General features: G+C 45.5%; 1 protein-coding gene and 1 pseudogene across 2 annotated transcripts in view; one reads left to right on the forward strand and one right to left on the reverse strand.

The window, feature by feature from the left end:
* The window catches only part of LOC135899298 (nose resistant to fluoxetine protein 6-like), a 97,159-nt gene that overhangs the window by 21,679 nt on the left and 52,617 nt on the right, over nt 1-22,863 (reverse strand). For both annotated transcript variants that reach the window (XM_070521127.1, XM_070521119.1), the window contains exons 8-10: nt 14,720-14,813; nt 14,127-14,213; nt 6,480-6,645 (exon numbers count right to left, since the gene is read on the reverse strand). In XM_070521127.1, coding sequence (XP_070377228.1) covers nt 6,480-6,645; nt 14,127-14,213; nt 14,720-14,813 — 347 coding nt within the window. The remainder of the gene's footprint in view (nt 1-6,479; nt 6,646-14,126; nt 14,214-14,719; nt 14,814-22,863) is intronic.
* Nucleotides 4,157-4,335, forward strand: LOC135899383 (U2 spliceosomal RNA; annotated as a pseudogene).

The following is a 22,863-nucleotide window of genomic DNA, read 5'->3' on the forward strand; positions in this document are numbered from 1 at the left end:
TATGGGGAGTGCTTAACCCCTGCTTCACCTCCGGTGCGGATATGGACCACCACCAGTATTGCACTATTTTCGGGATCGGCCCACGTATAGGGAGTGCTTAACGCCTGATTCACCATCGCCGCGGGCCAGCCCGGCATTGCACTATCTCCGGCAACGACCCACGTATGGGGAGTTTTTTGTTTACAACAACGACAGGAAAATCTTCCTGGATGGTAGAGGTATACAGCCTTGCTGTGAAAGGTCGGTTAGGCTGTATCAGGGACACAAGCGCAGTGGGGCGCGTGAAACATCTGGTGCATGCTGCAGACGGTGTATGATCCCTATAGGGTAGAGAGAGAGAGAGAGAAGAATGGGGAAAGGCAGAAGAATGGGGAAAGGCAGCGAGGTTAGCCAGAGGGGAAGATCCGGTTTGATACGCTGCGCTGGGGAGAGAGGGGAGTGAGTTGAAGTGATAGGAAAGCAGAGAGAGAAAAAGAAAGGGAGCACAGATACCCAATCACAGTCGGTCACTATCACCGCATGCTATCACTGCACAGCACAGTAGCAGTTGCATCACTATAAACATCAGTTCAGGCTACAGCCGCTTGTCCAAGTCTGATGTCCTTAAAAACTGCAGCAGTGCCCTCGACGCCCTCCGCTGCGATGGTTTGTGACGTTGGAATTCTGAAAAGATTTCCACTAGCTGTTTTCGGCGGCCCTCGAAAGGCAACGTCCGAGCGAAACCGGAGGGAGGCTGCCACCCCGAAAGAGGGGCAGGCGCGGTCGACCAAAGCAATAGTGCGGCCGCGACCGAAGTAGAGGCGCCACACGCCGCGAAGACGTCATGGGCGCGTCACGGTAACGCCTCCCTAACAGGGGAAGGCTAACTGTTCTGCAGGCATTCACAACAAAGTTTCTTCACTCACTCACTCACTCACTCACTCACTCACTCACTCACTCACTCACTCACTCACTCACTCACTCACTCACTCACTCACTCACTCACTCACTCACTCACTCACTCACTCACTCACTCACTCACTCACTCACTCACTCACTCACTCACTCACTCACTCACTCACTCACTCACTCACTCACTCACTCACTCACTCACTAGCTGTTTAAGGTATTTGATCAAAGCGCGCAGTCGCGGTTGAGAGTGATCGTCGTTGTAAATTGCAATGAGGACAGTCACAGAAAACGTGTTGAAGAGTCTGCTCACTATAACAGTCATCACACGAGGCGTCGTCGTCCCATCCGATTCGTAAAGCAAAAGACTTCGCAAAAGCCACTCTTAGCGATAGTCGACACAGCAGAGTAGCCTTGCGTCGGCGGGTTCAGCTGGGATCCAGGTGGTGGTGCAGCCGGTTGCCTTGAAAAATTCGGATGTTCCACATGGAGCACGTGATATTCCTGTGTAAGCATCTGAAATTTTCTAGCGGCATCTGCCCTTAATAACGGCATCGACTCCTCTGTGCCGCTTTGAAAAGCTGAGTGAGCAGAGTTACCAGCGTATTCGCTACCTGTGAGTCCGCAGTGATTTGGAAGCTACTGAAATGTCACGCGGTGTCCTTTTTCAGCCAACGTATGGATTAGTTCTCTAATCTCGAACACCAGTTGCTTGTGTGGTACGCGCCGCAGGGCTGATAGCGAAGACTGCAGTGCTATAGGGCACAGAAGTGACGTAACCAAATGCACATGTTACATTTCTTGACGCATTAGAAGGCCTAGGTGCCTAACTTATGTCGCAGCCAGTGGAAGTCTTACGGTCTAATTTTGCAATTGTGCTCACTTCCTAAGTGACTGGGCCCGTTTGTTTTGCACATGGTGTTCGGTTCATAAGGTAAAAAAATTGCAGGATGCTTAAGCTTCGCCTTTAAGAGTGGAACGCGATAGCATTCGCTAGTGGAACGCGATAGTGGGCACAGTGCAAGCGTAGGGAGCAGTACATTCACTATGCGACTGTTTGTTATTGTTCAGGCCTTGCTTGTGTCAACCGATCCAGCAAGTTCACCCGCTTTGGTCATGTTGTCTGCAATCATCGGATCTAAAATCAGCGACGACAAGAAGGAAACAAGCACGTATGGTCTTCGTGTTCTCTTGATTTTTGTTAGTGTTGATCTTCCTTACATTGTATGTATCCTTTGTAGACCCTCCTGCTAGGGCGAAATTACTGGCCTGCAGCATTGTATAAATGAATAAAACTAAAATTAAAAAATCCCTGACTGATTCTACGCTTCCCCAGAAACGCAGCTCTGTTGCGATAGATGAATGGATATATGAGATGAGCGTCCCCTTTGGAGCGGGCCGGTGGGTTACGTCACTAAGCTCTTGTTATTATATTGCCTAATGTCCTACCTATGTTAAAGAAAAAGACAAATATAAAAGAAAAGAAAAAATTTACGAAGGATTCCCATCACCAAACTTTCGGAACCACTATTGGGAACTTTGTTCTTGCATGCCTCTATTGTTTTTTTTTTCCCTAATTTTCTTCCATGAATCTTCTAATCGCCTCTTACTAATCTCTACTGCAGGAATGTTTACTTTCCCTCTGCTCTCGCTGAACGCAACGGCTTCGAAGAGGCCAGAAATGCCTAAATCGATCACTGGACAGATATTTTCACATTCTAATAAAACATGTTCCGTCGTTTCCCTAGCTTTAACGTAGCAAGTACATGCTTCGTCTTCTTTGTTGTATCTCGCTTTATAAGTGCCTGTTGTAAGGCATCCTGATCTTTCTTCGAAAAGTAATGAGCTTCCCTTTGAGTTATCATAAATTGTTTCTTTTGTTATTTCGTTTTTTTTCTTCTGAAGTAGTTACTCATAGCAGCTTTCTTGTCCTTTGCCGCCACCCATGACATTACCACAGCCTCTCTGACTTTCCTCTTAACGTTCTTTGTTGATTCTTTGTTCTCTTGATTAGCGCCAGTTTCGGCTTGATATTTTATTCGTACTATGGCAGAGTAAGTGTCATACATGGAGCGACACGTGGATCATCGAATAATGGCTTCTTTTATCTACACAACAATATCAAAGGAAGGTACGTGGATAGTGTGGTTACAAAGATGCAAACAATAATGCAATAACATGTTTTCTTCACTTGCAGTTTTAGCGAACGATCGCCTCCTGACCGATTTTAAAGGCGGTTCGCGTCAAAAGAAAGAAAAATAAAGGCACAGCCATTGTCAATGTCTCGACAAAGACCTACATGTGTTCAAAAACAGTTTGGGTATGGCGACGAACTAGTCCTCGCTGCACTGTGAAAGGTGGAACACTGTGAAAGGTGCAGCTTAAACGACCTGCGCCTTACCAATAAACGGAATAAAAGAAGCCGGTCCTGCGCACTAAAATACGAAAGGAAACTCATACTGTTTTGTACGAGTTATTTATCAAGTACTGTGAACTTGAGGTCCCAGTTACATCCGTGAGATGACACGCCGTACTAATATATACTTGGCAGATAATAAGAATGACTTAAATAAGAAAACTTTTAATCAAGTTATGTAGTCTAGCGTGTGCGGGTGTAAGACCTGTTTCAAAAGCAGCTACCATTTAAGGTTCCCACCGCGATCAGGACGCATGCAATTAAAAAAAATTCATGCCATTCCACTCTGAAGGTGGATAACAAGTGAAGCTGTGTATCTAGGCCCCTTAATGGCGAGCTGTCCACTGCCACGCGTGAAACGTCGTATGCACATAAATGAAACGTGAGGCGTGACTGGTCGCTCCTCCATGATGTTGAGCCTCGGAAGATGATGAGGCACCATGGGGTATACTAATCCAGGTATTGTTGCAGAACGTGGCCCGACACCTTTTACCTCGCCCACTCCGAGGGTGCACACTGCTTCACCGTTGCCAAGGCGATCGTGCGTAGGTCGACCTCCCGCCGTGCAGTAATGGTTGTGAGGACACTCTAAAACCACAAGCGGTCAAAAACAACACAGGCCACACAAAATTGGTTCCCCGCAAACTACCTCTAAAACCGGGCGGTTGCTCCGGTGAAACGTTCCAAGCTTGTGGGATCGGGGCAACATGGACGGTTCGCATTTCGTTCCGCCTCGCGCTCCTGCCGAGCACCACACTTACGGGACCACCACCACTGGAGAGCGGAAGGAAAGCAAAGGAGATACGCAAGCGCTTGGAACGCCGACAAAGAGAGGTCGGTGGGAACGTAGGCATGGCCAACGCAGTTCAAGGTGTAGTATCTGTTCTTATAAGCTTAGTCGCTGATACGGGTTCTCTTTGGAGCGAAGACATTAAACTTATTTTTGCAAGTTGGCGCAGTGCTTAAACCCAGCTTCACCTGCGTCCAGGTAGGCCCGGATTTCCAACACCTTCGGTATCGGGCTATGTATGGGGAGAAATTCTCGATCTACTCGGCTATCGCCCACGGACATATTTTTCATCAGACCCTAACCATATACAGCTTCATTGTAAAAAAAAGAAAAAAAAACATTCTGTATGGGAAAATTCGCTGCCAATTGCCCGAGCGAAGGTTCAGCGGGGTTGCACGACAAAGATTTCTGTCATGACACACGACGTGTGAACGTGAACATTGCACAACGATCGAGGCCATGTAGGAGCACGACGAACTAGACGGAAAAGTGCTCTCCCTTGTTCGCCTAGTTTTTATCGTCTATTGTGTGGTATCTGCGCAACCATCAGTACGCGCTACGATACCACAGGTCAAGCGATACTTTCCAGAATACGGAATCACGCGCAAAGTTCGAACGCACACGCGAAGACACGCACTCACAAACGGCAATGTACGCTGTCATTTTCAATCGAAACCCAAATTCCGACGATGCACTATCTTATCCAAAATGTCGGCAGCGCCTTATGCGCTCCCTGTAGGGGAGGGTTCTCCCGACAAGAAGGCCTTTTCGTTTCTTCAGCGAAGTTGTATTTGTCCATCCGTCTATCTTCTGTACGCGGAAAACTGCTCCGGCGCATCCCCGTGCGCATGCGTGAAAAGAGAAATAGAGGTGCACGATTAGCTGCGTCAGTAATGACGTCGTTGCTCTCCGCCGCAGGTGAGCGCGCGCGCAGCAGTTTCTGTCCAGCTCTGCAATGGATAGGCCAGGCATCATACGTACTCCTGAGGAGCAGGCAGCTGTCGATCAGCAACGGCGCGAGCAGAACCGGGAACGAGTTAATCTATGCTGTGCCGATGCTGCAGTCCGGGCACAAGAACAGGCTCGTGCAGCCGACCGCAAACAGCAACTGCGAACCGAGGATTCGGCAGCCTACCAAGCCGTCGTTTAATGAATCGTCGGGATTAACTCAGTAATAAACACCGGGGCCTCATGTTTCGGCTTCGGTGGTCAACCATGTGTACGGATTGCTTGGGCGGTGATTTTTTTGTGAAACGTTTTCGCACACTTTGTGCAACGCCCGTGACCTTCCGTTCACGTCACGTCGAGCTACATCTTTTGCGCCGATGGCGTTGAATGCGTGACTGCTTAAAATATACAGTCTGGAATTAATACTTATAGAAGTCAAACAAACTTTCAGAGCTTTCTTATAAAGAAGGCCTCACGTGTACATCTGAAAAAATTCAAGAATAAATGTTGATGCGTGGCTGCTTAAAGTTATTGATGGTAAATTGATACTTTGAAATAACAAAAATACATTAAGAGCTTCTTGATAAACATAGAAGGCGTTCCAGATACGTTAGAAAATTTTTAAGCAGGAATGTTGAGGCGTTTGGTTAAAGCCGCAATTCTAAAACCGAATTTCCTGCACGGAGGAGCATTTTAAAAGTTCATCAAGCGATTTTCATTATTTTACGGCGCCTTCAGTGCTGCTACAACTTTCACATTTCTTTAGCGCATTCCACCAAGCGCCGCGTTATATCTATGTATATATTATTCTTGGTACACTTTCTAGTTTGCGAATGCCACACCGTTTGCGCCAGGCACACGTCGAGAAGAACTCCAATCAGTACAACTAAGATAATTTTTAACGGCGCCTCCAGTGCACACACAACTATAACATTTCTCGAAGAAATTTTTACTTTAAAACATATTTTATTTTTGGCAAGTTCTCTCCCATAACGCACGATGTATTTCTGAAGCGGCATACTGCCCGATACATCATGCACAGAGGAATTAACAAATCATGTAATTTTATATAATGGGCTTAATTACTCTACACACTTCTAATATTGATCGCACATCACCCTCGAAATTCCTAAGAACTGCCGCAATTTTCAGTATGATACTCTAATTCCTTCAGAACGCCGTGTAAAGCAGCGAAAGCGTACCACGCCATGACGATTTTAATAAGAGATACCAGTCTGGATGGAGGCGACACGCAATGATGCAGCCATTTATGGTGTCCGGCGCTGATGTTCGTGATTGTGCGGAGGTTGACTTCAGTATGAGAAAAAGTTCTTTCCTGTGATCAAACGTCGCATAAGGCTGCTTCCAAATGTGACAACAACAGTCCAAGAGCAGCTCTTAGCTGCACGTGAGAGCAACTTTACCTGCGTTGCTTACCCGTTCGGTCGTTTCGAAGAAATTTCTAATCTGCAGAATCAGGGCCCACCAGGTTTCAGCAATCTCCTCGTCAAGCGTCCGGAAAAACCCTTTGGCATCAGGCCCAGTTACAAAGCGGGGAAGCACGTAGGTGCACATGATGACAAAGAAGAGCGGCACAGAAACCCTGCAGCCAATAAAAAGAAATACAGGTAACTACATGTCTCGTGTTCAGGAAGATCAGCCAGTAAGCATATACTTTAATTATATAACTCATAAAGACCGTGTGCGCTGTTGTATGTCATTGGCGACTCTCAAATACCACCGTAGTTTTTCATGTGTTACCCGCCGTGGTTGCTCAGTGGCTATGGTGTTGGGCTGCTCAGCACGAGGTCGCGGGATCGAATCCCGGCCGCTGCGGCCGCATTTCGATGGGGGCGAAAACACCCGTGTACTTAGATTTAGGTGCACGTTAAAGAACCCCAGGTGGTCAAAATTTCCGGAGTCCTCCACCACGGCGTGCCTCATAATCAGAAAGTTGTTTTGGCACGTAAAACCCCAAATATTAAAAAAAATTAATTTTTCATGTGTTTTGTGTTTCCTCTCAGAGGAACGCAAAACAACGAAACAATTTAATCCAGACTTTTATTCTGACCGAAAGAATGGCACTCCAATAATTTTTGTTCCTTCCATTCGCATTTATTTTGTACATATATTTTGTCTTTTCCAAATCTGTGCAAATTTATCGCAAATATGTTCAGGTAATCTTTTTGTAATAATGCTGTATGCATACTATAGGCGACGATAAAATTCAGCGGTCACCGTCATGGGCTATCGTCTAGAGATTTATTATCGGCTGCTGCTAACCTCACGTTCTCCTCTACTCTCAAACGAGCATTGCGGCTACGCGCAGATTACCAGTTTTGCGGAACTGTGGATGTTTTACATATTTGTGCTCAGTCAAACATAAAAATGGATGCTGACCAAAATTTTTTTTAAATGTGCAGAAAACATCGAGAAGAATGTCTGTGTAAGTGAATAGCCCGAAGGAACGAACGAACAAACCAGAGTGTGAACGAGAGGGCGAGAGAGAGGACGAGCGAAAGCATGAGCGAGCAAGCGAGCGAGAAAACGAGTGTGAGAACGAAAGAGAGAGAGTGAGACCAAACGAACGAACGTTTTTGCTTAGCCAGTCTGGCTACCCACCGTCCGCCACCAACCACGAAAACGGGCGGATGAATCAAAGAACGTAGGCGTAGGAACGTAGGCATACGTCCTCCTGAGGAACCGACAGCTTTCAATCAGCAACGCTGTGAGCAGAACCGGGAACGAGTTCGTCTACGCGGTGCCGATGCTGAAGCCCGGGCACAAGCACAGGCCCGTGCAGCCGAGCGCAAGCAGCAACTGCGAACCGAGGATCCGGCAGCCTACCAAGCTGTCGTTTGATGAACAGTTGGGATTAACTGAGAAACACCGGAACCGCACGTTTCAGCTTCGCTGGTTAACCATCTGTGTGGAGTGCTTGGGCGGTTATTTTTTTCACATAACCATTTACTTCTATGGTCGCAAGAAACTTTGCTAATTTTTGACGTTTATGTTGTCGATAACGCATACATACCGTCCGGAAGTGGAATGGGACGAAACGGCCGATATGTCCAGGCATTTCGTTCCCTACTTCTTTTAGAACTTTGACAAATCAATCAGTTGCTGAAGTGGCAAAAGCTAAAATTTCACGAGATTAGGTTATTTTGAATGTTCTATCCCGGTAGTTGCATGTGAAAACTAATCGAGATATGTTTCTAGCACGGCTAGAATGGTACCTCAAACATTACCAAGTATATCCAGATACAATGGCCGGTTTCAGGCGCTGCCGTTCTTCCAGAGACAACGTTATCGACTTGGTGACGTGCCTCTAGCACCAGAAGTGCTGCAAAACATCTGCTGCCCTGTTGCCGGATGTTAAAGGAGCACACGATAACGTAGCGTACGAAGCAACTTTCAACGCATTAGAGGCAGTAGGACTTGGCAGCAAGATCTATTTCTAAATTAGTAGTTATCTAGATAAGAGATCATTTTTCATACACACCGAGGATGGACCAAGCTTCAAGCATTACAGTAACCCTGGGGTGCGTGAGGGCGGAGTACTGAGCCCAACGCTCTTGAATCCAACACTTATCGGACTCGCCGACACCCTCCCATGCACCGTTAGGCTCTCCATCCATGCCTACGCCATTTGTATTTGAACGTCGGATGTGACAGGACTGCAGCTTCGCGCGCGGCTTCAGAAGGCAGCCACTAAGGGCCAAACAATGAAATCTTCCTTACCTCAGTAAGGAAGCCTTCATTGCGGTAAGGCTACCTTATGTCACTCTGGAAGCTTCTTTACTGAGGAACCCTCAGTGAAGGCTTCCTTGGTGCTTCCTCAGCATAGGGTAGCTCCAAAGCTTCCTTCATGCGTCCTTACGCGGCTCCTGGCCCTGAAAGAGCACTTCACCTCACTGCTTAACCACGTCGCGTTTGCTTGCGCATGCGCGCTGTCGCCCATCTGCGGAGAAGCGCGAGCACGGTACGTCTTGCCAGGCATGTTCGTTTCAGTCAGGCGTGCGGCATGAAAGCGTTGCTAGGCGTTGCACGTGCGACGCCGGCTTGTCAGCGTTGATGGAGCACATCAAGATTTGCACTGTAATGCGCTACTTTCTTTAACTTTAGTAAACAAAACTAGAATAAAGCGTCCACGCTCCTCTATATTAGCTCTTCAATTTAAAGATTGTGCGACAATACAACATTTTTTATACAATAATGGTGTTCGCGTAAAGATTTTAAGAGATAATCTCGAACCCAGGCATGCGGCAACCGCTCCTTACTTGAGGACGGGTGAAGGGAGCTTTCAGGGTACGCTTGCTTCCTCCATCGGTCCTTCGCTGTAAGGAGGCCTCACGTAAGATTAGTAAGCGCTCGAAGGAAAGGAGCGCTTCATTGTTTGGGCCTAACATCATCCGACGTTTGAGAACAAGGACTTCAATTATCATGGGAAAAGTGTGCAGTGATGGCATCTACCAAAAAAAAAACAATGTATCCATACGTGATATCTGTCGACGGATTGCTGATCTCGTACAGCACAAGTCAGAAATTTTTGGGGGTGGTCATTGACAGAAATCTCTTCTGGACCCTTCATGTGAATTATGTGAGAAAGCGCCTGACAGGAATTCGCCCTATGTTTAAGTTTCTAGCAGGAAAGACCTAGAGAATGTCAATACAATTCATGCTGCCACTGTACAGGGTCCTCTTTATTGGATTCCTGCGGTACAGCCTACTGGTCATCTCCAACAGCTACAGAACCAACCTGAATACAATCCAAAGCGTCCAAGCCCAAGCCCTCAAAATATGCCGTGGTCTACCGCGGAGTGTGTCAAAGAATGAAGTTATTGAAGTCGCTCAAGATTACACTATTAGAACGCACATTACCATTGAAACAATGCGTGTGCACATAAGACAGTTCGCTCGGACCGCTACCCACCACCTCGCAAGTCTCCCAGTAGAAAGGGCCCGCACGACATTAAGTGCAACTGTCTTCGTGCACCGTGCCTCTCTCAAGTCAGGTTACGCACCTGCTGCAAGACCTTCGGTTTCTCCATGGTGTGTGAGCCATAATCAAGTAAACGTTACTATCCCAGGACTTCAGAAAAAGTCGGAATTGCCAGCACTCAAGCAGCACTCAAGCAACTTGCTTTACTCCTCGTGTACAAGAAATACAGCGACTGAACGCACGTCTATATGCTGATGGCTCAATTGCATCAACCAGTTTCGGTGGCGCTGTAGTTAGGCCAATAATGGGAATAACCCGGCGGCTCAAGACTTCCCATATCACATCTACGGCTGCGAAGACGCACGTAATGTGATAAATGCTGAAAGACCTCGAACATAGGCAGACTTCTGCGATTCAAGGCCGGCCTTGCAAGTGTGCAGTCGTTTCTCCGACATATGGAACTCACGATCAGCTCACGTGCGAAATCGTGGAAGTTGTCCACCACTTGAGATAAAAAGGCCATGACATCTTATTTCAATGGATACCAGGTCATTGTAGTGTCAGTGGAAATGATGACGCAAATAAGGGAGCGCGACGTTTAACAAAGAAGACCGCTCCGTCCCCATTCCTTTCTCAAGGACCGACGCCGCGAGACCACTTCGCATTTTAACACGCATGCTCCCCTTATCAGATTGGAATACCGCACGTACAAAGGGCACAAGACTGCACAGACTAAACCCTTCGCTGCGACTCAGACCTCCGGGCGGACTGCACCGATGCGAAGTCTCTCTTCTGTGTCGGCTGTAGCTGGGAGTTGCCTTCACAAAAGCTTCCTCAGCAGTAATTAGAATGGCTGATAGTCCTGCATGGGATGTTTGCGGATGCGAGGAGAACATTGACCGCTTATTGTGCTACTCTCCTCAATTTCAAGCACAAATACAATCTTTGTCCAACACACTGTGGAAACTATAGATGATCGTCCTCTGAATGAACAGACAATACTAGAGCACCGTCCCCACCGATCATCGGCTCAGAAGGCAGTGAACGCACATTTGTGCTTTCTGAGAACGTCCGGTTTGTACGAGCGGCTTTGACTCAATGACTGTCTGTGCACGTCTCTATGCATTCTCTCTCTCTCTCTTCCCCTTCTCCCTTCCCTAAGCGTAGGGTAGCCAACCAGACTCTTGACTTAACATCCTTGCCTTCCTTATTTCTCTCTCTCTCTATCCCAGTAAAGTATAACCCAGTATGTAATGGAATCGGCCTTTTCTGTGAATGCTGAGAGCACGTTTACGCTAAGCCGTTTAAGCGTAGCACTCAATGGCGTCAAACGAAGAACACGGAAAAGAGAAAGGTGAACACGCGCGAACTGATGGAAAACAAAGCACACGCGGTTGGCAAGGCGCATAACTCGATCATTTCGCAGCATTCGGCGGCACCACCCCTATTTTTGAAGATCAAATATGGCGAAGGGAACACTCAGCCGACACATAAAGGTCCCTGCACAGAAGGTACAAATGAGGTAGGGTAATGGCACGGGGTATGGTTTCCAAGACTTTTTCTCAAGTCGTCAGATGAACTGCAGGTTACCCTGTCCATTTTTTACGTTTGTCTCTGTTAGTTACGAGGGAATCAGATCATGAGAAGGAAATCTTGAGAATGAATATAGGTGGTTGGAGCGCATACGGCAAGCGCTGAAAAGCCATCACTGAAAGCTTACCGCTACCTTGTATAAGAAATATACATAATCACTGCGTTCTCTCGGTACATACATATGATGCGGAAACTTGTAGGCTAACAAATAAGCTTGAGAAAAAGCTAAGGATTGCACAACATGCGATGGAACAAGAAATAATAGACGTAACGTTAAGGGACATACGTTAAAGTGGGGCAAAGATAAAGGAAAAATAGAAAAATTAAGTCAATAAATAAATAAAACGTTAAGGGACAGTAAGAGAGGGGTGTGAATATTAAAAGCGGGCGGAGCTAACCGATATTCTAATTGAGATTAAAAGGAAGAAATTCAGTTGGGCCCGCCGCGCAATGTGTAGCACAGATAACCGATGGTCTATTAGGGAGAGAGTCGAAAATAACAAAGGCAGGGAGTTTATCCCAGATCAGAAAATCTGGTTTGCTACTTTATACGAAGGAACGGCGAGGTAGCAAGATAAGAAAGTAGAAAGAGAGGGTGAAAGAGAAAGAGAGAACAGACGCATGACCACAGCCGGTCACCATATTGGCCTCGAGCTCCACCATGGAAAAGCTGGCGCCACCATCGGTGTGACGTGTTAGGAGGGATCACGTGGACATAGCGGACGCGTCGGCTGCTTCGGGAGTGCCGAAGCGAGCTGAAAAAGAGTTTAAATTCCCTTGTACGCTGCGGTCCTCATTTAGTGGCGAGATTTTCCCGCTTCGAGTGTCTCCTTTACAACGCTGGAAAGCACTACAATAGGTAGTGGCTGCCTTTGAAGGCGCGCAACATGGTAGGCATACTGCTCGGTGCCACACTGCCGGACGTACGCAACGGAGCCCGGTGTCAGCCTTATTCACACGTAGCAGCAGGACAAGAAGCTGCGTGAAGCTTGTATAGCGAAACATAAAACCGGCAAATAGTAATCGGCTACAACTCGGGTATGCAGCAAGCACAGACGCGAGGAAGATTTCTGCTACGGCGCCGGGTGTGCGATGTTCGAAAAACGCGCACTGAGACGCTCGCCCGAATCCGCTGCCCGACTAATGTCATGACGGTTTGGTCCATATACTTGTCGATGCTATAGATACTGGCAAGTTCACTGGAGTGCAAAGGGAGCGGTAAGAAGCACATTAAAAAAAGCATGGCATATGGTCATGTTTGTGTTATGAATTCTGTGCACTGGATTACAAAAAAGAAGCAGCGGGAAATCGCATGCTGAAAACACTAATAAACATACAGTGCGACGCAACTCGAGAAATAATATTCAAACGTCCAAAAATTTAGCAGAAAAAAAAAGATTGAATCGTCATTGACGACACATCACGTTTAAGTCTCTACAATGAAATTATTTTTGAGCAGCTCTGATAGCGCCCACGCAAGAATGGTTGCTTGTATACTGTCAAATGCTCACATTCTGCGCCCTAAAGCTCATGGCACGGTACGAAAGCGCGCACGCGGCGAAAGCGAAACAGTGCGCGGACAAGCATGCAGACGCGCAGTCGGTCGCTGCGAATCTGTGCGACTACTGCATTGAGGCTTCATTCTATTGCGCTACATTTAGTTATACAAACACTATAAGAACATATTTCACATAGTTTGCTCTCAGCGATTACCCATCTTTCACGCAAGAAAGCCGGTTCGGAAGTCTCCATCGCGGCGACCGCGTGCAGTGGCGTTGACTAGTACGTATTTGGTAAAGAGATAGCGTCTGTAAACGAGTCTGTGATTTCAGTTTGCCCAAGATTATTATTTAGACAGTAAAAAACTTATCTCGTTTCGAAAGTACTTACAGAAATGTCCGGGAGAGCTCGCGCGTGGTGTTTTCAGTGAGCGTTGACAGCAAAACCTATGAGGAGCGCGACACGTGATCCCTCATACTACGCCAGCGAGGCGCTTCTGATAGATGACGACTCCGTGACTCCTCGCCGCCAATATCAGCGCAGACTATCACAGCACAGGATCACTAGCGGCACAACGGACATCACTTAAGACTAGGGGCGTTTGTGCTGACCTGCCATCGTCTTTGCCAACGCCTCCAACTCGTTGTCAGACTAAACGCCGCACGCAACAGCCGCGTCACATCAGGGAGGAGCTTTCCACCAATACTAAATCTCTTGCATGATTAATCATGCGAAAGACAATAAAAATTTGGAGTGGGACACCTCGGAGCACGGGCACGCTAGAAGAATTTTTCCAACTGATACTGTGTAAAAACAAGACTCTAACTTTTCAATGCAAAGATACCCAGTTACTGCAGTGAACAAAAGGATAATTATTCAATCTTAGTTAATTAAGCTGCTGACAACGAAAATGATCATCTCACTTTGTGTCCCCCCCTTCACATAACTTATTTGCACAGGTGATCTTCACGTGCCTCCCAGTGCCTAACATAAAAAAACCATAAAGCTTAATTTAACACCTTGTATATCACCAGAGTAATAGTACTTGCCTGATCAGCCTTCGGATCACAGCGATTAGAAAGACGAGGGGTCCATTCCTCTTTTGCTTTGTGATAGCAAGGCACAGCAAAAATCCACTGCAACGCAGATAGAGAACTTGCTTGTACCCACAGTCATGGGCAATAATTATCGTGGTCATCAGTCACTATCTTCGGCTTTATTATGCTTTATTATGCTTTATTAAACTAATCCTTACGTCCTTGACAATATATCGCTACTGGAAAATTACTGTCTACTTATTGTCAACCAGAATAAAGAACACCGCATCCAACACTCCTCTCAACAGGTTAACTGCAAATGGAAAAACACACAATAACTGGAACAGTCGCAATTTCAGAGTAACTGTAGGCGTGCTTCTATAGTAGTAAATTTTACGGTTATAAATAAAGATTCTTTACTACCGCTAACTAGACTGGTTTGTTCTCGTTCCATCGTTGCCAAATTGCAATTATTTTATGAAAATGCTGCTAAAATAATTAAAACCTTAATCCTCGTCGTTCTTTTTTTATTTTATTTTTTACTTTAGTAGACTTTGAGCAGAAATGTTAAAACTCATTTTTTCAGTGAGATACGGTTCACTTGCCTGAGGAAGAAGAAAGTGTCAACGCTGTTGAATGCCGACGTTATTATCTGGGTTCCCCAATGATCGGTAATGATCAGAGAGTTTAGCAGGCGTCCTGGAAGTCAGAAACGCATAAAAAAAGTTAGGGGACACCTAAGTCCGTATTATAAGTTGTGAATGCGAAAGCAATAATGTCCAATTGAACGCCGCTGAGAGATCCGTCGAGTTATACAGGGTCACCCAACTATTGGGCACCAAGATTTAAATATATGAAAATGCCTTGCAGCTGGACAGCACCAATGTAATGTTATTTGCCGTCGCTTGGAGATACACAGATTATATTTTTTCATTCCGCCTAATTAGATAACTTGTCTAAATTAATTAGTCAACTTCTTAAATATTACACTTAGATGAAATGTGTCAATCAGAAAATTTTAGAGCAACACGAAAAACTTCCGATACAGCTTTCTGTTCCTCATTACATGCTACATAAAAGTGTTTTTCCGATTGCCACACGACTGGCCACTCGAGGCTCCTTGCATGTATTGGCCAAACTTGCGTGTATTTAGCTCACTGGACCATTTCATGCTTTCGCATTCATAAAAAAAAAATCTAGAGTGCAGAAGAGTTCCCTTGTGTAGCCTCTTCCGCACAACATAGTTATTCTTTGGGAAGAGGCGGCTTAGAAAAAGGCTGCATTACCAATCAAATATTCGTAGGCAGCTCTAGCAAGGGTTAAGCCATGTTATGACCAAATTTTGCCTATCTTGCTAAATGTGGTGCGACATCGTCGGTGAAGTGAATCATACACTTTTTTTATAATTGCAGTAGACCACACAAAATAATCCTTGGTTGGCTGAATGGCACTCCAAGCAGCTTTATCAAGCCCAACTACCACGAGTTCAGCAGTATAGGGACGCTTTCTGCAGCTTGATTATTAGCTGACTACCTACAATACGCACGTAGTAAATTAGAGGGTAAGCGATCGTCTGCACGTAAAAGTTGAAGAAAGTACAACAATCGAGCAGCTTTTCACTCAGGTCAGCAATAGCAATGACACAGGGGTCAATGGCGATGAAAGGGCAAAGGAGAAAACCAGTAAAACATGGGTAGAAAAAAGGAGATGGAAGGGTCTTCTGCAGGTAGGGCAGTTACTGGTCTCGCTCAAGAAGGAGACTGGATAATTTACGACGCAAGAGGAAGCCATCAGCATTGCTCTCTCTCGCAAGGACAAGCCCACATGAGTGCTGCTTAGCTTCAGAGATTGGATGATAACAGGTGAAGCCTCAGCAGCACGTTAGCAGAGAAGTTTGCTCAGTGGATGACAGATTGTGCGTTTGATAGAATGTTGTGCAATTTCAAAGTGGTAAGTGCTTTACGGGTTCTGCAAGAAATCTGCAAGGTGCCGTCACCATTATTAAAGTGCTCCTTAAAGCTCTAAATTTTATTTTAATTGTGTGAGTGAACAGCTCAACATTTATACTTAAAACGTTTCCCATACACATGGGAAAAAATGCGCGCGTAGAATGTGACGCCGAAGATATTTGGATGGAAAAGTGTTCATTAGGGAACATTCGTAGTTTTATCTCGGTTGCTGCTAGCATGACACCCGTGATTTGCGCCATGCGAGGGGGAGGAGAGGAGGCCGCACTCCTCTTCTCTCTTTCTCGGGAAAACACTCAGGTAACAAAACGCACCGGGCTTCACTATCTCTTGGTGTCTCCAGCTCTGCTTATCTTAATTTGGTTGCGATTCTGCAAGGTCGCACATTCCTACAGGTTTCTTTACGCCGGGACACTTTACAGAGTACCACGAGGGAGTTGAGCCAATACCAAAAAAAAAAAACAGGAATACAACAACACAGATACCGAATAAGACGAAGAAATTACTAAAAACTTGATGTTTTGGCCCACGAACGGTAATTTGTGTCACAATAAGGTACAAAAATGCGTACAAAAGCTTCAATAAAAGTACAAAGATATAGACTCGACTTCCCTAACCTTCAAAAGGCGCATACGGCTTTCGATCATCAGATTGTCAACAATGCTCCCGTGTGTGGGCCGAACTGCCGTTTTGTAATGATTTCGTCAGCTTGGTCTGCATGTGTTTTTTTTATGATTCTTCCCGGCGAGACAAACATTTGTCAGGCTATCGACTTAACAATTTGCAGGCGTGTCAGTGGAAAGGTGAGCGACGTGACGCATTTGAAATCAAAGGAAAAGGACCCCAAGCTAAAAAGGCACACGTAGAATAGGAAAGGTGGACAAGCGTTGTCTATATCTACTTGTCTCCTTGTTTGTTTAATGAGGCAGTTTGTTTTTCTTTATCATGAAAAACTCGCATGCTTGTCCTCAAAAAAGACAACAGAATGAGTCTAGAAATGTCCTAGACAGTCTGCACCGCTATTTGATGGTCCGATGATGAATTCTGATTGCTGCTGCCTTGCTGCAGTGGCTTTTTTACTTACCAGCCAAGTCGATAGCACGCAGCTTTCGAACATTAAGCCCCACTCGAAGAGATATGTTAACTATTCGCCAAAAACAAAGAGTGGCTGAGTTACACTTGACATCATCTACGGAGTTACAGGGGTTCCCAGTAACTGGAAATTAAAAATACTGGGCGAAATGGAAATTTTTACTAGGCCATTTCCAGTAACTGGAAATAGCCCAGTAAAAATTGGGTCATTCGTCGTTTCTTAGCGGATGTCCAAAGACATTGATGCCGATCTCTGATCAATGGAAAGAAAGGGAGTATAGTTCGGTATTTAGTATAACCTAGCAGCGAAAGTGTCGCAGCAGTGTCAATGCGTTTTCTCGTGACTGCTTCCACTACATCTTAAGTGTAGTGTTGTGGGGTGTAGTGAGCACTACACTACACTTAGAAGCATGAATTGTGTGCGCAAGTGTGACTACTTTGCTGTGCTTAACACGATTTTATAAACTGCTGGCTTGCTACATGCTCTCTCTCTCCTATGAAACCTTTGGTGAAGACCACATTCTTAAAGAGCCACTGTCAACCTCCTATCCGTTCACCGCGCGTTTTCAGTGTCCTTTGACGCACCCAGCTCATTTTTTGTTTTGAATGCGAATGGGAGAAAGAAATGCGAAGAGGTAGAATCATTAAAGTAGTTCTCCGCCAACTAGTAGGACCGGCCGCAAAATTTGAGATTTGTCAAGTGCCATATACGAGCGAAACTTGACGTACTCCCCATCCTCACCCCACCCCACCCCTCACTTTTCTTTATTACGGACCATTACTTCCTCCAGGGTGTCAATGCTTTTGTCAGTTCGGCAGAGTAGTCACAATCGTTATCAGTACAAGAAAAGGCGGACTTATTCAGAGGCTGCTGTTCTGCGATGCAAACTGCTCCGGGAGGCGGCGTCGAGCCATTGTATCGAAAGCTTGTCCCATATGCCCAATATTGTGTCGTCACTTTCGTCATACCCAACTACAGCTCTGTTATTGGTAAATTTCTAGCAAGTTTACTGCGTCGCAGCCGACCCGCCGTGGTTGCTCAGTGGCTAGGGTGTTAGGCTGCTGAGCACGAGGTCACGGGATCGAATCCCGGCCACGGCGGCCGCATTTCGAAGGGGGCGAAATGCGAAAACACCTGTGTACTTAGATTTAGGTGCACGTTAAAGAACCCCAGGTGGTCGAAATTTCCGGAGTCCTCCACTACGGCGTGCCTCATAATCAGAAAGTGGTTTTGGCACGTAAAACCTCATAATAATAATAATAAAAACTGCGTCGCAGCCGCCGCACAACGTTGTTTTCTGTGGCAGCTGAGGCGAGAATCACATAGGATGCGCGGTATGTCAAGCGGGCTGATAACTTCACAGAAGTCATATTTTGTGCTACCTGGGTGGCCCATGTGATGGAGAAACTGTTCAGCGAAGAAACATCGTATCTGCTTGTTACAGACTACTGTTAAGTCAACGCCAAAATGCTGATTTTCATAGGAGACTAGAGTGAAGCATTCTATACGTCCAATCGTTTTCCGTGCATTGCAAGAGCAGTTGATAGTCCTCTGCAACGCTATGTCAGCTGCCATTTACTACACTGCCTTGAAGGAAATATTATTGCCCCGGTTCTCAGTTGGTAGTTTCTAGAATTAACAAAGAGGGACTTGCGGCGTTGATTTGGGTGCGAAAGTGCCCTTCACCGTATCGCAGTGGAGCAAACTGCTTTTTGAGGTTGTCAAAGTCAGACAAAGTAGATACTTATAAAACTCGGGGAAAAAAATTTCTTGGCTCTTTCCTAACAGCATGGTATTCAGAAAAGCAAATTATTGAGTTGAACACGCCATTGAACGCGCCATGCGTCTATATATTTGCCGCGGATTTTTTTAAAGTAAACTAACCCCTTGAGGTTGGTTTACGGTATCCTAGATTGTGGGGGGCGCTTTCCAGTAACCGCTAACTTTAGAACATTTGCTAATGGCGAAAAATTTCGGGCTTGGAGAGAACGTGACCTCCCAAGGGGACGATAGCTGCTATGGCACAACCGAAAAACGGACGATAAAATGGACAGCATTACCATAGGTGGCAGGAAACATACCGGAAGTCACAACATAGTTGAACTGCTTAATGAAACTAGTAATGGCCCAATCTTTCCCAACTCTCCAGTATTAATGCTGAATAATGCAATCGAAGCGGGCGCATTGAATGGGAGATATCTGGTAGACGTGATAATTTAATTCTCGATCAAGGTGTAGACAGCGAAAAATGGTGAAGCAGTGTCAGTAAGTTCTTTTGCGTTGAGCTGCGAAAAATATTTGATGAGGAGGCGGGCTTGGACAAGTAGTCGGACGCCTGCCGTGAGGCAAGTGAACTGTTTTATAACATTGATAATGATGATGATGATGATGATGATGATGGTGGTGGTGGTGATGATGATGGTGATGATGATGATGAAGCCTCAATTAATGGCACAAACACATTGTGGGGGATAGGCCACGAACCGGGTGATAATATGATTGAAAAATGAAATAGATTAGTTAATCATTAAATAATTAAGTAATAAAATGGGAAAATATATGAATAATCGAAGATGAGAAATAAACCGATAATAAAGAAATAAAGTAGTCTATAATAAGGTAGTCAGCCTTGCCTAGAAAGAGAATCTTCATCATCATCATCAGTATTATAATCATCATTGTTTGCCTTTATCATGTGCGCTACGGGAAGAACGTCCCAATTGTTTTGTTCCATGAATAAGCGTGTCCTCTGCTCAACGATCGCTATATACTGCCGCGAAATTTCTTATTCCAGTAGCTCTTGACATCGAAAGGCAAATTTTATCAGCCAAAAATTTCAGTTGCAGCTAGTTTTTGCAGAGCGGCTGAATGGAAACCTTTATGTTCTTGCTTCACTGAAAATAATATCAGTACCTCAAAGACAGCGCTTATCCAGATCCGTTAATTCTAGTTTTATAGTTCCCTTAAGAAGGGATGCACTAAATCGACGCGAAATCATGATGACGTCTTTGTTTTTGAGCTGCGATGTTTGGCACCCATCGCATTGCAATGCCTTTCGGAGGTACGAAAAAAAAAAAACAATGAAAACACAATATTTATAATGGTTTTAGGACTAGGCAACGTAGTCGAGCCGTAAGGTGCTGAAAGAAATTCGCGTTACAATCCCACGCTGCGCGGGCTGACTGCCTGAACCACGACAGCCATTGCGCTGTGCTGTGAAGTGGTGATACGATACCATGGCATGCCGAGCCAGGTGCAGGGGCAAAATAAAAAAAATCATATTTCGTTTAAAAGAAGAATACAAATGAGATAATGACGGTCATGGAATGCCGACAAACAGGCCTATCGTTCGACCATGTATCATATCTTAACATGTGCCGTTCCAGGGCGAAAAGAAGGGATGAACGCGGACCGAACCCGTCAACTTGGTATGTTTTCTTTGATATTATTTTTATTATTTTTAGAAACTGCGCGGTATATATTGGCGCAAGGGAACTTTTACTGCAAAGTAATGCTATAGAGACAGTCGAGTAAAATAATTGCAGTGAACAATTCTGTATAGCTTTTGCCAGTAAAGATAGTAAATTAAGCTAATCTTTCTCCAAATTTGGAGCCCTCTAAAATATCCTTTCCGACCAAATTTGCCCATAATCGCAACCACACATTGAAGACAAACCTCTACAGCCTCAAGAGGTGATGTTGTGTAGCGTTTCACTTTTATATTAATTTTCTCGGCGAACCATATTTCACGTATCTGAGCAAACTTTAGAAGCACGTCTCGTTATAGGAATTTTTCTTGTATATACTAAGAAATGGTTATGAGCAAGGTAGTAATAAGCACAAGTTTTTACGAGAGAACTTGAGATGGTTGGGCGACACGTCTGCGACACTTGGCGTGGAAGGACCCTGTTCCTTTCAGAAGTGCGTACTAGCGAGCTGCGGCCGAGTTTGTTAAGTGTCATCGGATGTTGCAATTTCGCTGTTGCGCCCCATCATCCGGTCTTCTAAATCGTGACAGTTTACTCACTAGCTGCTTTAGAGCCACTAGTTCTTTGCGAAGCGTTGTTATCAGGGCCTTCGTGGTTCGCGTACTTGGGGTAATGCCATGCTCGCGCAAGTGTCTTCTTTTCTTTAAGGCGAAAGCCCTAAGTGGCTCGTTGCGTGATAGCCTTAGAAGAATGCGGCGACTAGTCGATTGGTACACACACACACAAAAAAAAAATGTGACCTTCTCCGAGTGAGCGGCGGGTGAAGAGGGGAACAAGCGGCGCGCGCAAAAGGAAGACAGGTGCCGCGTCGCTGACGTCACGCGGCTGCGGCAGCGATTGTGGAGAAAGTCGACTGCGAAGCGAGAGAGAAGGCGATGAAGGACGCTCGCCCGGGGCTTAGCGGATTGCGCGGTAGACCTCAGAAGTACGCTACGGCTGAGGATGCTCGCCAAGCGACAACCGAGGTGCGACGTGCGAAGCAGCGGCAGCAGTGGTTGCATCCTCCCCTACTGAGAGGATGCAACATAATTGTGTTCGGCTTGTGTTTCACATTTGTAATACTTACTGGCGACAAGCATGCAGCGCGTTTGGGTGGCGCATTATGTGCTCGCATGTGTCCTTGAGGAGGTCGACCAAAAGCACCACACGTTTACTTCACACTGCGACTCGTTATGTCTTGCAAGAAGTCTGACCCCAAGGATCGTATAACTTAATGCGTTGCCAAGTGCGCAGCAGGCTTTCGCCTTCACGTGTTACAGGAGTGTAACATGCTGTCGAACTTTATTGTCTTGAAAACTGGACAAATTGGACGTATATGTTCATTCAATTTTTTTCTTGTGACTTCTACCCGTGTTTTGTCTCCTGTATTTGTTCATACAGTGTCTGATGGTGCAATAATTTTGAATAGGTGCCCACGCATTACAAAAGTTACTTTTACAAAATAAACAAAATGCGTGCACAAGAGCATTCAATGGGCAAATCCACCGTAAAGCTCAGCCATATGGCGAAAGGCTGGTTATAACCAGCCTTGAGCCATGTTCTGTGCTTGATGTGCTGTGCAGAAAATTAGGCATAATCATCTCGTAACTAAATTAATTAATTGTACCGCCAATTATAAAGCCCTTGCATAGAAATTTTATAGCCACTGCCGCAGTGCTGACGTTATTAAATAGTTGTTCAAAAGCTCCCAATAATGCGACGTAGCTTAGAAGCTTAAGATGCTTGAGAAGGACCACACAATGAACAATGTGATGAAAAAAGGATGGGCGTTAGATTAAAGGGGCACGAAGACAGCAGTGTCGATTACAGAGAAGACAGCAGTATCCGGTATTTTGGTTGCCATTACGTGGAATTGACTGAGTCGGGAAGTATAGTATGACAGGTAACCGGTGCACAATTAAAATTACCCAATTGATGCTAAGAGAAGGGAAACGTGTCGTGGACGCCATACAGAAAATTAGAAAATTTGCGAAGGTGGCGTATCGTCAAGGATAAAATAGCGCAAAAGATATGACAGCACTTTATCCTGTCATCTAGTGTTTCCGTTTTGTCTCTTCGTGCTGTGCTTTTAAGTCAATGCTTTCCTTAAAAGAAATAGCGTCATTTATTGTTCTGTAGACATTAATTTAAGAGAGTGAAAAGAAACAGGAGTGCTATGTTTGATGGACATCCAAGTGGAGGGAACTTAAACGGACCCTACA

The sequence above is a fragment of the Dermacentor albipictus genome, chromosome 1 (genome assembly GCF_038994185.2).
Source record: "Dermacentor albipictus isolate Rhodes 1998 colony chromosome 1, USDA_Dalb.pri_finalv2, whole genome shotgun sequence".
NCBI classification, from domain to species: Eukaryota; Metazoa; Arthropoda; class Arachnida; order Ixodida; family Ixodidae; genus Dermacentor; species Dermacentor albipictus.